A 17,751-nucleotide genomic window follows, 5' to 3' on the forward strand; every position below is an offset into this window, starting at 1 on the left:
AACATTCTATAAAGCTAAACAAAGCCATCTGCTTCCTGGTTCACACACGCTGACTTTGCACTTCCATTTAATAGGAAGTTCAGTTTGTTTACGCCTGTGTGCGTGCACAAGTGTGTTTGCCAACTTTGTTACTGTACTTTTATAACACAAAAGAACTTTGATCCGCATGGACCTCATAGAGTCAACTCAAAGAGTCTGTTGCAATGTAGCGTACATATGTGAATGAAAAAGTGGCAAGTAAATCATTAATCAACTCAGTTCTTAAAGATGCTTTTTGATTGCTACGTTGTACACCTGTCCTCAGTAGCATAGTGGGATCATGAATCATGATCCAAACAAAAGAACCACTGTCACGTTACCTGAGGAAGAAGATGAATATCAACTAATCCTTATCATAGCAAAGCAAGGTGTAATCTCTTACCAATTCATCCCAATGCAAGACCAGTGCCCCTATGCCCTTCAGCAATAAAACAAATTAAAAAGGCAACAGAAGGTGAAGAACAGTCTCTCAGATGGCAGTAGCATTGCAAAAGTTCAAGAACCAGTAGGTACTGCTTTTTAGACGATTATCTATCCCTGTGCAGAGACACACTCAGTCTTCTTAGCAGATTACCTGTTTTGGTATTAAGGATTTGCAGAGAGTGAACATGCACAGGTAGACAACACCAACATGGTGCACTACCTGGGAGAAAATCTTGGCACCAGGTGACTGGTGATAAAATCATAAAATTTCCACACCCAAGAAGTAATTTGTAGACATTAGAAATGTGCCTGGAAAGATTGAAAAGACATTAAAATAGCCAACATAAAATAAAACAAAGCAGCAGCTGCAGTGTTTCCCCATGCACACATATACCTGTAGTGGGCTGCCACAAATTAATTTTGGTCATTACTAAAACTTTTGGAGTTATCTGTTGTACAATTTTCACCGCTGCAAAAAAAAAAAAAAAGGAGCACTCTGTTGCTCAATACCAGCCCCGATTTCCTTTGTGTTACGACATTCCAAATTAGGGCTGGGAAATAAAACAAATTCATTTGATCAATTGATCATTTTAAAAATCAAAGATTTGAAAATTTTGTACTTGCCAGAATGCTGCTGCTGGCTGCTCTAAAAACCAGATCCTTCTCACCATGTATGTAATACCAACAGCGGCCAGAAGCGGCGCCAAAAACACAAAGATCAAGCACAATCGTATTAACTGTTAAACTAAATAATTTCCAAAATATTATTTTGGGTGCAGCCCACGAGGCCCGGTGCCAGTTGATCCATAGACCGGTACCGGTCCACGGACCGGTACGCAGATCGGTGGTTGGGGACCGCTGGTTTATAGGACACACCCATACTTTTGTCTTAACTCAGCACTTATTTTTGCAACATTCATGCGGGCGGCAAAGTGAGAATTCTATTGTATGGAGAAACTTGTTTTTACATCGTGCACATGACAATAAGCACTTTGACTTATCTTTTGGCCTTCATTTTGGGGAAAAAAGTAAATCTTATATTTGGGAAATTACAGTCAGAATTATTCATTTTCAATTCATAAATCCACAATAAATAATTTTGAAAAGGTTCATAGTAAAAGTTTATAATAGACTACATTGTTTAGTTTACTTAAAATGTTACAATCTGGGTCACTTTACTCTTCACTGCATGAGAGGAGAAGTGATGAGTACTGCAAGCTGAGCAAGTCAGACTCGATCTTTGCAGTTGTACCAATCTACAAACATGAGTGACTTAGCCCAGATGTGTTATTTCACTCATATGGTTTAATAAACTATGATATTACAAAACAACCACAGTAAAAGAGGAGCTATTTTTTTTCTAACGCTGAGCTGCATTTGCCATCCACCACTGGTTATTGTTTACCAAAAAAAAATATAATAAAAAAGAGCCCATCTCGGTAGATCCTGGTTGTTGATCCTGATAGAACCTGGGGTGGTTGGCTGCTGGAATATTCACGCTTGGGGCAAAAAATGTGGGCACCTCTGCAATACAACCTAGCTGATGGCTATAATTTTGTATATTTATATGTTAATGTTCATCAATGTACACTGTCCTCTTTTAAATAAAACAAATTCTAAAAAAAAAAAAAAAAAAAAACGTTAAAATGTAGTGAATAAATGTTATTTAAGTCGACACCTTGCTCCAAACAAAAATGCACATACTACTCTCACCTTAACAAAGTTGTCAGGAAAGAGTCCTCTTTTCCCGTTGAGATCTCCTTCCATCCAGCCATCCTCTTGTATGGAGCACACATTCTTTATGAGATCCCCCTTTCGTAAGGTCAGCTCATCCTCATGGAGTGCTTCGTAGTCAAACTCCACCACAACTTCTGCACCGGACACCACAAGAGGGACAAAGATCACCGAGTTGAAAACAAAAGAAGAGGTGATGCAGGGAGTTAGAGTAAGAAGGGAGGAAGCCATAACTCATCGGACATTGAGGAGTCGGATTAAAAATCTGGCACACATAAAGAAATACAAAGTAGAGGCCAGGTTCAAAATAAGCATTTTTGCTTTGATAGTCGCACTTTGCACCTCATGTTAAACATATGAAATCACTAAACTGAGATGTAAACGCCTGCTGGAGATCGTTTTTCAACAGTTTTGACTTCATTCGCATTCAAGAGCTTGGACCATCAAGAGCCAGCTTTTTTACTTCCAGGGGAAAAAAAAAAAACTTCTTAACACTTAGAATGAGAATGTTTACTCTAAGATATAACTGATTCCAAGTACCCACCCTGCAATGTCCGTATCCCTACATGGGAAGAAATGCATTAGCTCATATATATATATATATATATATATATATATATATATATATATATATATATATATATATATATATATATAAAAAACAATCGTTAATAATTCTATTAATATAGCTTAGGACAAAAAAAATCAAGTTTCAGGTTAACCTGCTCCTCAAATTACAGTAAAACTCCTCTACAGTGAAACCTGCATGTGCAAAAAAATCCCCCAGTGTGGAAAAAAAAAATTCATGCATTGAAGCCTTTCCTACTTTCTTAATTCCTCATACAAGGAAAAATCCCCCTGTTGCATTACACGAAGTGTTTTTTTTTTCTGCATTTGCGTTGCACTGACATTCACTACGGCGAAAACAAGCCTGCTGTAAAAGTCTAATTTGAGCGAGGTGGATTTGAACTCGGAAAATAAATAAATAAAAAAATGTATAGTTTACAAATTGAAACCACAATTTAAATGTTGGTCTGTGGTTTTGATGATATTTAGACCTTTCGAGTTCAATGAAGGCCTTCAAGACCCAGATGGCACACTACTAAGATATACAGACCTGTCTTAAAAACTATGTCTTTTTTTGTAGTTTTTCAGGAAAGTTTATGCATCAAAGGTACTATATATATGGGTACTCATAATCAGTATAGGTGACTATAAGAATTGAGTACTTGTACTGGTATCTGGCTGAAAAAATGTGGTATGGAACATCCCTAATTCTTGTATTCAATAACTTTCATGTTTTCTTAATCCTCTGCTTTGCGTACTGTCAAGAATGGGCTGATAGTACAAAATCAGTACAACTTCTCTTAATCCTCTGCCGAGCGTACTCTCAAGAATGAGCTGATAGTACAAAATCAGTACAACTTCACCAGCCTGACATAATGTCCGTACAGGAGGAATAGAATGCATGTAGATCACCTGGACATACTCTAATAAGGTAAACATGGATGGCAACATGTTGTCAGCTGCAGAATGCTCTGGCAAATGGATGATGAAATGCAGTCAGATGGCCTCTCCACAGCTTTTGGCAGTGGGCTGTGACTGTCTGCACAAGCCCTGTTGCCTGCTCTGCTCTGGACAGCTGGACTCCAGCTCCAGCCGCACTCTCATTAAGAAGTCGCGTTGGAGTACGTGTTGTGTGGTGTGGCACGGTGAATAAAAAGAAGTAAGCAATGTGCTAAAGCATCCCTTCTGGTGTGATGTTGTAGTTCTACATTACAACTTGTGGTATTTATTTTTACTTGAATTTTATAGCTAACCCAAAAGTAAAATGACATCTATACTCCTACTCATAGCCATCATGCATTTACATCTACTGTCTTTTTCGTTTCGTAATGAGATAAAATAAATAAATAAATAAATGATGTGAAAGAACAACACTCTGTATTGGAAGCATTCCTGCACCTACCTGAAAAACCAGTCCTCTGGTATTACACTGTTATCAATTACATGAGCTACTCAATGACTGAGCCCAATTTATGGACAATAATTTCAGACGAATGTGACCAGAGGAGGCATAACCATCTTGAGGAAACAGACAAATGATGCAAAACTGACATCATTTGCAATCACAAAGATTACTGTATAGTGCCTGCATAAACATACCCTGCCTGAGAATGTCTATTACATTGCAAATCGCAATGATATACCAGTACTTCTTGCAGTCATATTTTCACTATGCATCATGCAAAGAAATCAAATTTCAGTTTTTTTTTTTGATAAGTCTCGCCTTTGTCCATGTGTAATACCATCATTTTTGAACTACCATACACACATGGTTCAGAGCCGCAACGGCTAAATGTATTCATAAAAACAAATATGTACATATCCTGGCACTTCATGTTATAGCATATAACATGGGACATTTGCAAAGAAAATTACACAAATATAAAATCTTAAATCTTTTATTGACTTACTCAAAGTGACTACCCATTTACTGATCAGTATGAAGATACAGGCTATTGCATTAGACAATGGAAAAGAATACTAAAAATAGCAACAGGAATTATTTAAGGACAGATGAAATAAGGGTTTAAGTCTGTTTGCCCGCAGGTGGCTGGGAAAGTCAGAGGATTGTGTCACAAGTGTTGGCAGCAGTCCCAGAAAACAAGTGCAAGTTTCAGACAAAAATCAATCCACTCATCAGTCAATCAATCAATCAACCACCCCACCAATCAGAAGTCAGGTTTGAAAGTTTACTTCCTCCTGAATGTTAATTTATTGTTTTACCAAGGTATTTGACAGAAATCTGCTTCTAAATTAGGAGGGTAAGGAAGGGATCACCTCTTTGCAAACTTGAACATGATAAGCAGTAGGCATGGGACGAGATACAAATCCAACAAGACGAGATATCTCATGAGAATGAGCCCACAAGAACAAGATATGAGATTTTTTGCAATTTTTTAAAATAAAAAAATACGGCTAATATAAACTTTCTAATTTTGAAAATGTTAGAATTTTATTGAGCAGGCTGCAATAAACTACCCATCTCTTTCTTTTTTTTTTTCAGTTTATTACAAACAACAGTTAGGTGCATACCACCGCCTACTGTACAAGAGTGTAGCATGCAACCCTATCCATCAGCCCAGTTACCCTCCATTGTACATATGGCTCAATAAGCCATACGCTCCAAAAAAGTGAAAAGGAAATTAATCTCGTGGCATGCCGGTGCAAGAAATCTTGTGGTGTTCGATTTCACGAGATCTTGTCTCACAAGATCTTGTCCCATGCAAAACGCGTGGCGGCACGTATAAGTATAAACCAAGTTTAACTTTTCCTGCAGGCTTGTTTTTGCCGTAGTGAGTTTCAGTGTACAAGTTATAAGTGGACAACAGCAGCTATAATGTGATTTACTGCAGTAGCCAAAGAGGACTCACATATGATACACAATGAGAGGAGACTCCCACTGCAAACTGCAGTTGATCGCTAAGGCAGATGACATAGGAGGGAAAAGAACTTACCAATTTTGAAAAATCGGGATGTTTTAAAAAAAACATAACTTTTAAAATCATGATATACTGCCAATCCAATTATCAGCACATGCCTATTCAAGGCTTAATTTACTGATATCAACAAGGAACGATAATTAGCGGTCCAAACATTATTTTTCTTTCCTAATAAAACTTCTGGTCTGTTTGTTCCCTCACAGTCTTTACCTTCCCTTGCAAGCAGGGAATGTGATTTTTTTTTGTTTGTTTTTTTTAAATGTTCCATGTCATCCTTCGGGACTCACCCTTAATAAATTCACTTCTTGTTAAGGTATACTTGTGTACTTAATATGACGGAGTCATACAGTATTTTGTGGAAGGAAGAAGGAAAAGCTCGGGGGAAAAGTTAAAACCCACACGAGTCAATCATTGTGCTCCCTTTCCTCTCCACTTGAACACATAATGATTAACATGGAAACTAGCAACCAAATTTGTTCCTGCTGAGAGACGCCGCTGATGTGCAAGGTGATGTGTGAGAATCAAGCCAAAACAAGACATGAGAAAATGCACACCTGCTTTTATTGTATGAAACCTGGAAGTCTCTGGCTTGCATTGGTTTTCACACATTGCTGTCTACAAGGATGTGGACAGTATCAGTTACTTTTTTACTTGAAGCAACGTATTAAATATGTATGACATTTTACAAACCCTAATAGAAGCAACAAATAGTAACATCAAGAAACCCAAAATTTTCAGCACAGAAAAAACAAAAAAACAACAATGGTCTGAGCATTGAGATATGGGGGAAACCATGCCATTACATCTTGCTTCTTAAACACTAAAATATTTCGTTTTTCTGCCATCGCCAATTTTTTTTCTTTAAGTCTACCCTGTCAGTGCAATTAATGATGCAGCAATCACAAACACCATTATCAAAGTTACAGTAGTGTGACAAAGCAACATTAGGTACTCGCATCCATCTCATACAGTAGGTGGGCTTGTCAGGGCCAGCAAGGCCTTCACTGCTAGCCTAACATTACCTGATCATTACTATAAGTATAATAAACTATAATAATTATAATAACTATAATGACAATCAATTTCTTTTTAAATTTATTTTTACTAAATATATATATTTTTTTTTTTTTTAATTTATAGAAGTGGATACATACATACATACATACATACATACTGTACATGCATGCATGTATGTGGCTTTGGTTCATGTTCTTAGTTCATGTTTAAGTTTCCCTTTCTTCTCGGTGTCAGATTAGTCAACGACGAGGCTGTGTGGATAATTTTGTATATACACACGTGGACAAAATTGTTGGTACCCCTCAGTTAAAGAAGGAAAAACCCACAATTCTCACTGAAATCACTTGAAACTTACAAAAGTAACAATAAATAAAAAATTATTGAAAATTAAATAATCAAAATCAGCCATCACTTTTGAATTGCTGATTAACATAATTATTAAAAAAAAAACAATCTAATGAAACAGGCCTGGACAAAAATGATGGTACCCATAACTTAATATTTTGTTGCACAACCTTTTGAGGCAATCACTGCAATTAAGCGATTTCTGTATTTGTCAATGAGCGTTCTGCAGCTGTCAACAGGTATTTTGGCCCACTCCTCATGAGCAAACTGCTCCAGTTGTCTCAGGTTTGATGGGTGTCTTCTCCAAATGGCATGGTTCAGCTCCTTCCACAGATGTCCAATGGGATTCAGATCCGGGTTCAAGGAAGGCTACTTTAGAATAGTCCAACGCTTTTCTCTCAGCCATTCTTGGGTGTTTTTGTCTGTGTGTTTTGGATCGTTGTCCTGTTGGAAGACCCATGATCTGTGACTGAGACCAAACTTTCTGACACCAGGCAGCACATTTCTCTCCAGAATGCCTTGATAGTCTACAGATTTAATTTTACTTTGCACACATTCAAGACACCCTGTGCCAGATGCAGCAAAACAGCCCCAAAACATTACTGAGCCTACTCCATGTTTCACCGTAGGGACAGTGTTCTTTTCTTCGTATGCTTGGTTTTTGAGTCTATGAACATAGAGTTGATGTGCCTTACTAAAAAGCTCCAGTTTGGTCTCATCTGTCCAAAGGACATTCTCCTAGAAGCTTTGTGGCTTGTCAACATGCATTTTTGCAAATTCCAGTCTCGCTTTTTTATGATTTTTTTTTCAACAGTGGTGTCCTCCTTGGTCGTCTCCCCGAAGAAAAGAACACTGATTTCAGTGAGAATTGTGGGTTTTTCCTTCTTTAACTGAGGGATACCAACAATTTTGTCCACGTGTGTGTGTGTGTGTGTATATATATATATATATATATATATATATATATATATATATATATATATATATATATTTGTCATATTTGCCTTTGTTGTCAAAGGCGAGGCTGCGTGGATAATTTTGTATGTATGTGTATATATATATACATACATATACATATATACACACACACACACACACATATATATACACACACATATATATACATATAGATATATATATATATATATATATATATATATATATATATATATTATATATACATACATATACATATATACACACACACATATATATATACATATATATATATATATATATATATATATACACACATACAAAATTATCCACGCAGCCTCGCCTTTGACAACAAAGAGGCAATGAGGCAAAAGTGCAGAATTAAAAGGATGTACTGTGTGTGTATATATATATATATATATATATATATATATATATATATATATATACACACAAAATTATCCACCCAGCCTTGCCTTTGACAACAAAGAGGCAATGAGGCAAAAGTGCGGAATTAAAAGGATATATATATATATATATATATATATATATATATAAGATTGCCGAGCGGTTACGGCCATACTCACGAGCAAGGTTAACTATGCGTGCGCCTCCTTCGTATTTTTTTATTATCTCCTGCTTCGTTTCTATTGTCATCATCCACTTACTTCTTCCTGTACCGCCACTTGCAATTTTAGAAGCCAAGTCTAACAGATAAGTCTTCACAACACACCGACCAGCTCGTGCCATCAAGCTAGATGAAGGCGTTTGGCCAATAGCATACATTTCTGTGATTGGCGTGACGCCGGCCAATAGCATATCCGCATCGCCGTGAGTGAGACCGGGACTGAGACCTTAATCGACCAAGAGCATATCGGCATCTCCGTGACTGACTCCGTGACTGACACCGTGACTGAGACAGTGACTGTGACATTGTAAGAGCAATAGCGTTCAGCGTTACCGTGACAAGCGTCAACATTTGATTTCGTTGATGCAGCAAAGCGAAAGTAATTGTACGAACACATTGACAGGCATGTCGGATTGTTCGTAAGACGAAAGGTTTGTGCGTAAGTGGGGGACAAAAAACTCCGCGGTCCACGCTCGAAGTCAAAATGTTCGTAAAAGAGGGAGTTCGCAAACCGGGGGGCGACTGTGTGTATGTGTGTATATATATATATATATATATATATATATATATATATATATATATATATATATATATATATATATATATATATATATATATATTCTATGAGACGAGATATCTCGCAAAATTGAGTTTGTGAGAACAAAATATGGGATTTTTTCTAAATTACAAAAAAAAAGGCAACCACAATATACACTTTCCAATTCCAAAATGATTTATTCTTCTTGAGTAGGCTGAAATTGTCATGTTTGGTTGGGTTTGTTGTTTTTCTCGGGTCGTGTGGCTTTGGTTCATGTTTAAGTTTCCCTCGCGTCTGCCTTTCCTCGCGTCGGCCTTTCCTCTCCGTGTCGCAAAAGTTAATCCCATCCACGCCTGTTCCTCATGTCATCCACGTGTTCCAGCCCCCGTTTCTCTACCAATCCGCTTCCCCCGCCTCTGGTCTTCCTTCCAGGTGTTTTGCGTTTTCTTAATTATTTTTGCGTCTGTTTAAAGTCCCTGTCTGTGTCCAGCCAGTTTATTTTCTATTCCTCGTTCATCTGCTACCTTGTCCAGTTTTTGTCATTTTTGTTCCTACGTCATTTCATTATTAAACCATCTACTTGAGTAAAACCACCCTGTTATCCTGCAGTTCTGGTTCCACCTTCCCGCACCTCGGCACGCCGACATGCCACATCATGACAGAAATTAGCAATCTAGTTTTTCCAAATGCTGCTGCAAAAACAAAGGATGCAGCTGAGACCTCTCGAAATAGTTGAACATGAACAAAATAAAAATAAATCAAAGTGTCAAATGAGTAAACAATAATGCAAATAGTAACTACAATGAGTATTTTCTGGGGACAAAAACAAGCCATCCATGGTGCATACTGCCAGCTATTCTATTAGTTAGCACTCACGCCTATCCATCAACCTCGATGCCCTCCATGACACTTCTGGCTCAATAAGGCCATACCCCCCAAAAATTTGAAAAGGAAATGGAACTTGACAACACAAACACAGCAAACTGCTACTGTGAAATAAGGATGTTGAACTAATTTTAAAGAATGTTGAAAAAAATAATAATAATTAGAGCTGGGGGTTTTCTTTGCCGTTGTGCAGTACTTACTAAACATATTTTTCCATGAATTATTTTTAGACCACAGAAAACACACGAAGCACAGTAATCTTTTAAAAATACCATTTGCCAACCATGTCAGGTTTAGAACCTGTTTTGCAACATAGCAAAGTTACTGAACTGCACACAACCACATGCACATCTCCAAAACACACATACAGGCCACAAGAGATGCGGCAGCAAAGTTGCATAAGTCTGTGCAGAAGACTTTCAAGAAAAGGGGCCATGTTAGCGGCGAGGACATGAAAACGTAACCAATTGCCAGGTCAATCTTAATAAAGATTAAAGATTGGCAATCCTAATTTTTACAGATCCTGATTTTTTTTTTAAGCCTTCAATGTTTGAATCTGGTATTGTAAAACACCGAATATTTGTGAAAAAATAATACAGAGGGGTTTTTTTAAGCATACAACATAAATACATGAATGCCCAGCATAAATCAGGCAGCAAAAGAGAACAGTGGCTGACTTTTTCAGAACTCTGTGTAGGGTGATGACATTGGTGGACAAAATCAGTTGTATTTTAAGGCTGGGCAGTCAAACTCAGTTTTGTCATGGGCCACACAGTACAGTTCTGGTTTCCCTGGGAGGGCCATTCTGAATGTAAAACCAAATGTACCACCTCTAATTGTTACATACACAATAGACAACAATTTCATGGATAGCTCATTTTGAAATTAGAAGACAAGAACTACTATTGTTCAAGGTATTGAAATAAAATGTTTTGGCAAAAAGAAAATCCTTGCAACATATATATTATTGCAGGAATTTGGTACGTTGGATTTTACCAGGCATCATGGAAGCGGACCTGTTTGATTAGCTTTCATGGGCCAGATAAAATGTTGTAGTGTCAAACTCATTTTTGCTGGGGGCCATTTTATAACTACAACGTCCTTTGTTGGGCTGATATGATGGGGAAACCAAGTCCATTTTAAATCGTCTTATTGTATTGTTGTCGTACACAACAAATTGATGGCATAGTAGTTTTGAAATCAGAATGATAACAGTTTGTTGATGTATAGTTGACATTACTGTAAGAAAACAAATTCCAAAATATTGCAAAATCTCATCTTCTTAATTTATTTAACATGACAAGTTAACATTTTGCAACTGGCTTTAGCAAGGATCATGGAATTTTACATCATTTGCTTTTGCGGGCCACATAAAATGATGTGGTGGGCCAGATTTGGCCACCAAGTCTTGAGTTTGACACGTGCAATGTAGTGGGCTAGATCTGGCCTTGGTTTTTTAATTTGACGCCGCATTAAAAGGGATCAGCCAGTCATTGATTCTTCAAAATGAAGGAAATTGGTGTCAATCCTGATCCCGCCAAATGCACCCCGAATTACAAACACTCACACACACATGCACACTTCTTTGGAAAGGCCAGGATGTCTTATTGACTATGCTCGGGCTTAGTAGCATAGCTCAAATGAGTTTAAAGATATAGCTCAAATAAAAAATGTGCACTACCTTTGAACACAAATAAATAGGCTGGGTCTCAGAAGGATATACATATTATGATCAGTGCGTTTTCTGTTGTAACAACTCTATTCAGGAAGAATATTGATCATTCAGTCCTACTTTGTAACATTAAAATCATTAATCAAATTGACAAGAAGAGTTGCTTGCTTACATGTAAATGGTCACACCAAAATACACCATTTGATTAAAAGGGGTAGAGAAAGCACAACTTATGCACAAAATTGAAATTAAAAAAAAGAACAAGATCGGTGAAAGTAAGATCAGTTCAATCCGGATATTGACCAACTAAATTAACTTAAGTTTGCTTGACTTCACTTTGCTCAAGTCACAGCTAACTTGAGCATCACTTAGTTTATCATTGGAAGATGTTTTGTTCTTCCGTGGTTTAACTGGAGTGCGTGATTTAGAGACAATTGCAGCAGGTTTTCAATTGTTTACGCCAACCTTGAGAGAAATGCAGACAGGAGGGAGGCGTTCTTTCTGTTGACTTTGCTAGCTTTGCTATTCTCCTGGGCTAAGCTAACCTAAGTGGATTGCTTACTTTAACCGCCGTTCGTCAAACGCTCACAGCATGAATTAAGACACCGACAGTAAGCTTGGATCCTTTGACGGGGCTTTACTTGTATAAGTTGAGGTGAAAAGAAACGCTCGGCATTTAAAACACACAAACAACACGAGCGCCACATCATGGAAAACTCACCCATTCCTGTCCTTCGCACCGCCTTTGCTCTCAAACGTTGCCAATCGCTTATTCGGCAAGCTCGCGGCTAACTAGCGAGCTACAATCCAGGTAGATGGGCGTATAAACGATTAACTACGATGTGGTTGTAATTAGGGGGGAAAAAGAGAGCCGAATATCCATTCGTCCTTGTCCAAGCAGCAGCCTCCCTTCTTCTCTCCTGGCGGCGTTTCAAGAGTATTGTGCAGGAAGTTGAGCAGGAGTCTCCACCTTTCTTGGACTTGTCTCCATTGGGTTGCTAGCAGCAGCGGACTGCCACCCAAAAAAAAAAAAAAAAAATACAAAACAGCACTAAACTTCGCGATGATACAAAGCCGAGGGAAAGTCCCGCGAGAGGAATGGTGGAATTTGGATACTAGGAGCCCCGCTCAGCAAATCCATCAATCTATTTATTCTTGCGCGTCCGGTATCTCTGAAACATTATTACAGTGTTAAATTGAAACAAAATTATGAGACTAAACCTTTCAAACACAGTATGCCTATGTAGCCCATAATAAGGGTTATAACAAAAAACGATTTCAATCAGAAAATCACTTTTGTTTTAAAACACGGCATTACGTTGTCGTACCAGGGATTCGCAAATATTTTGGAGTCGGGGATCCCTTTTAGAAGGCAAAATGTCCCAACTAAGCCATTTGAAATGTTTGTGGAAACGAAACAAAACAAAACAAAAAACATTTAACCTTGGCATTCAATAGTTTGAAAACAACAACATATTTGCTACTTTTCACCCCATACTTAAATTTTCAAAATAATAGTAGCAAATTGCACGTCTCCTCATAACAAACTGAGTCGATTTTCCGAAACAGGTTGCTCTCAATTACTTAGTCAAATATAGCATTATAAATATATATATATATATATATATATATATATATATATATATATTATACAATGCCGCTTTAGCTTTGCTGGCTTCATCGCCTCGTTAGGAAGCGGTTGTAGGCACGAAACATATTTCAAAACAAATTTCAAAATTCTCTCTCTCTCTCTCTCTCTCTCTCTCTCTCTCTCTCTCTCTCTCTCTCTCTATATATATATATATATATATATATATATATATATATATATATATATATATTTTTTTTTTTTTTTTTTTTTTTTTTTACATATAATCATTGATAGTTTAATTTAAATTTAATTCCATATTTAATATATTAAGGAAACATTTAAATAATGACAAATTGATTTAATTCATGATACAGCTATTTAACCAATAAAACATTTAATTAATAATGACACTTTTATTTAATTATTTAATTAAACTTTTACTCACTTAATTTTGGCACTCCTCCATACTACGGATAAGACCAGTGATACAAATGATCATTCCGTTTTTTCAACAAAATAAACCAATTTCTGTGTTGCAAAATAACTAAAGCTGTTTATTAAATTATATGGCCCTTAACCTGGCAAAATACACGGTTGATAACGATATGTTTCACAATTAAACGTGATTAATTTGGCGAAAAGACTGACATTTACACTGTATTAAGGAAAAAACGAATATGTTGTTTTTAATTTAATTTGTATTTTTTTTTTCAAAAATAAAAGCTCACAGGGGGCGTTTGTATTGCAATGAATTGTAATTGCTGAAGTGGTTATCTGTCCAATTCCTGTATAGTTTCAACTTCATAAAGACGTAACCTTTGATGATGCAGTACTCCTGTAATGGCAGAATTTTACCAGTAGAGGCCAGAGTTACCCAATTCCACCATTTTCTGCACTGTTAACCACTCGAGAGTTGGAGGACATTGCAGTCAGTTTAACTAATCTTTTATTCATTCATTTATTTATTCAATTTAGCTTAGCTTCTTGGCAAGGAAATATAGTCTGGTGCTGTAAACAATGTGAATTTCAGAAATAAAAACTGATGATTAAAAAAAAAAAAAAGTTTGCTATATTATGTTGATTAATAAAACCCCATCACCCTGAAAACATCCATCCATCCATTCATCCATTTTCTATAGCTGGCAGGGTCGCTGGCATGCTGGTGGCTATCCGAGCTGTCTTCAGGCAGTAGACAGAGGGACACCCTCACCTGATTGCCAGCCAATCGCAGGCCACACAGAGAAGGAGAACCATTCACACACCTAATCACAAAGAAGGACAATTTCAAGTGTCCAATACACCTGCCATGCATGTTTTTGGGATGGGGGGTGGGGGGTACCAGGAGGGAACCCACGCAGGCTCGGGTAGAACATGCAAACTCCACACGGGATGGCCGGAGTGAGCTGGATTTGATCTCGGGACTCTGAACTGTGAGGCAGATGTGCTAACCGCTCTTCCACCGAGCACCTCCCTAAAAACAGAGTGGTCAGATTTATTAGATGCAGTTTGTAGTTATGTGTCCGACCCAGGGCCACCTCACCCATACTCAGGGTGCCGGTCACCAGGGTACAGTGGTCGGTGGGAGCAAAGACGCCACAACTACAAAAGTGAGGCAAAAAACAAACAGTGACAGCAACAACAAACAACACTAAGATTCAACAAGAATTGAAAGGAACGAGGAAACTAAATACAGTACACTCCAAATTGATGATACAACAATGAACACCTAGACAAGACACAATATATGCAGGTAGCTGATTGGCTGACAAAAGGATTGACAAGGACAAGTGGACACAATAAACTTAACAAGTTAAAACTTAGGCAAAACTTTCTTCTCTGACAAGCGTACCAAAGCCAAAGCAAGTCACATGTTGAATGCACTTGATAAAAAATACAATGTTAACTGTTAATGTTAAAAGTATATATAAATCGCAAGAATCTAAATATAAAAATTGCATTGAAAATTTTCAGAGGGAATACAATAAAGGTATTTAGATAGGTAAGTCCTTTATTGTCATTACACCCAAGCTGCGACGAAATTAGTGGGTATTCCCATAGCAGCAACATTTATAAATAGAATATAATATTTACAGATGAAAAAAAGTCTAAAATTACATTGTAATATTTACAGAACAATATAATACGAAGGTGATATATAAGTAGAAAAATGTAATATGAAATATAATACAGTGGACCCTCAGGTCACAGCGTCCCTGGCTGAGTTTTTTCATCCCCTCCTTAAGGCAATCATCCCGCTTTAAGATTAACATCAACTACTGTCATGAACTGTGGCGTTGGTTGTGTTTGTTGTTTTGCCTCCCTCTTGAGGCGTTTTTTAGGTAATTGCTCTTATTTTCTGTTGGCGCCAAACTGCCTCCGCTGCAACACGTCACTACAATGCTGGTCTACTATTGGTCGGCGTCTCGATTTCCTAAGATACTGGTCTAACATTGGTCAGCGTGATGGGGTCACGAACATGCTGGTCTGCTATTGGTCGGCGCATGGGGTCACAAAGATGGCTGCCTAAAGAATTGATCTCGTGTGAGAGTGCTTTCAATATCGTATTTATTATGCATTGTAGTGCTTAATTCAAACTTGAATTGGTTATCCATGAGTCCCAAGATTGCTAGTGATGTTATAGAGAGAAGAAGATGATTTACCGTATTTTCCGGACTATAAGCCGCACCCTTATATAAGCCGCAACAGCAAAAATTGATCAAAAAATGGATAAGCTGCACTGGACAATAAACCGCAGGTCATAACAAAAGATATTTATCCGAAAAGATGGTATATGAAAGTTAAAAAAAAAAAAAAAAAAAATATATATATATATATATATATATATATATATATATATATATATATATATATATATATATATATATATATATATATATATATACATATTTTTTTAAATCGTCTATCAACTGCAACGTCCTCTCTTTAACAGCATTCTGTCTCCCATTGTTTATTTGACTGATTCATTTATTGAACATTGCACACACTGCACATAAATAACATACACAATCATAATATTATAAATACAATAATATATACTATAGGCTATACTGTATATCAAACACTAACTTTTATACAAGATCTTTATGCCGTCCTCACTCCGAAGCGTCGGGTTTTTTGCCAACTAGACGGCTGGATAACGATGTTTCAAACAAGCAGACTGTCTTTCGTTTTGCTCTGCTTTATTTAAACAATGGCAATTGACCATTACCCTCTTTAGGTCGCCGTAAAAATAGAAAAATAAAACACGTAATCAGCTAATGATACATAGCACGTCTCGAGCTAACAAACAAGTTGCACAACGAAAAAATACTCCTATTTCCAATGTCTAACGAACAATTCTCGTCCAAGGCAAAACAAAATAAGATCAGCAATCCTCGAACATGAACGTGTCGTCTTTACGTGTTGCCACATAGGAGAACTGACGTCTACTGAGAAAAACAATATTTTGAAGTAACCAGAAGAGGGTACTCTAAGTCTATGTATAAATCTAGTACAACACCGGTGTTACTATGTCATTAAAGGGCAAAATAATCTTATTCAATGTAGACATATATTTTAAATATTTTTGACAATATATTTTAAAACTCCTTTTGAGCACAGCCATTGAATCACATCTTTGCAGTTCTATTTCATAGTTGTTCCATAAACTGACTCCTTGAGCAGATACACACATTTGCTTGAATGGTGGAAAAAACAGCGGATAAGTCGCACTGGACTATAGGGCTCAAATCATGAGGAAAAAGTTGCGGCTTATAGTCCGAAAAATACAGTATATGGAAACAAAGCTGAAGATAATCAAGAAATACGAAAAAAGCTAAGGTGGGCATAACAAGCGTCACTCAATGGTAAATAAATCCCTTATATATATATATATATATATATATATATATATATATATATATATATATATATATATATATATATATATATATATATATATATATATATATATATATATATATATATATATGTGTGTTTTTTTCATGATGTTATTTACAGTAATTGTATGTATGTTATATAAAAGCAGCACTTACTACACTATTTATAAAATTATAAAAATGAGGTGGCTGGTGTGCAAGAATAAGGTACAGTGGAGGTAGGAGGAGTTTGACAGGATTGTGGTAGTTTGGGGTGTGTGGGGTGGGGAGTGTACATGTGTGTGTGCGTGTGTGTCTGTGAGCATTTGCAGTCCTTATGGCCCAGGGGAAGAAGCTGTTGGACAGTCTTTTGGTGTGGGATCTTATGGACCTGTACAGTCTTACAAACGGCAGCAGGTCGAACAGGGAGTGGGCTGGATGTAAGGGGTCTGCTGTGATGGCCTTTGTCCTCCTCAGACAGCAGGATAGGGCCATTTCTTCCAGGGTGGGCAGAGCAGTATTAAGCCTGTTTACAAACTAATACTGCAGAGTAAAAGCT

General features: G+C 37.0%; 1 protein-coding gene across 3 annotated transcripts in view; it reads right to left on the reverse strand.

Moving 5' to 3' along the window:
* cd2ap (CD2-associated protein) overlaps positions 1–12,760 on the reverse strand; it is a 52,031-nt gene extending 39,271 nt beyond the window's left edge. For 2 of the 3 annotated variants that reach the window (XM_088403747.1, XM_088403746.1), the window contains exons 1-2: positions 12,445–12,759; positions 2,176–2,333 (exon numbers count right to left, since the gene is read on the reverse strand). In XM_088403747.1, the coding sequence (XP_088259873.1) occupies positions 2,176–2,333; positions 12,445–12,448 (162 nt within the window). In that variant the 5' untranslated portion in view covers positions 12,449–12,759. Of the gene's footprint in view, positions 1–2,175; positions 2,334–12,444 lie in introns of all 3 variants that reach the window. The other variant, XM_088403748.1, reaches the window with a different exon arrangement.
* Positions 12,761–17,751: the final 4,991 nt, after the last annotated feature.

Source organism: Hippichthys cyanospilos, chromosome 20, assembly GCF_059441005.1.
Source record: "Hippichthys cyanospilos isolate Australia breed blue-spotted pipefish chromosome 20, RoL_Hcya_1.0, whole genome shotgun sequence".
NCBI classification, from domain to species: domain Eukaryota; kingdom Metazoa; phylum Chordata; class Actinopteri; order Syngnathiformes; family Syngnathidae; genus Hippichthys; species Hippichthys cyanospilos.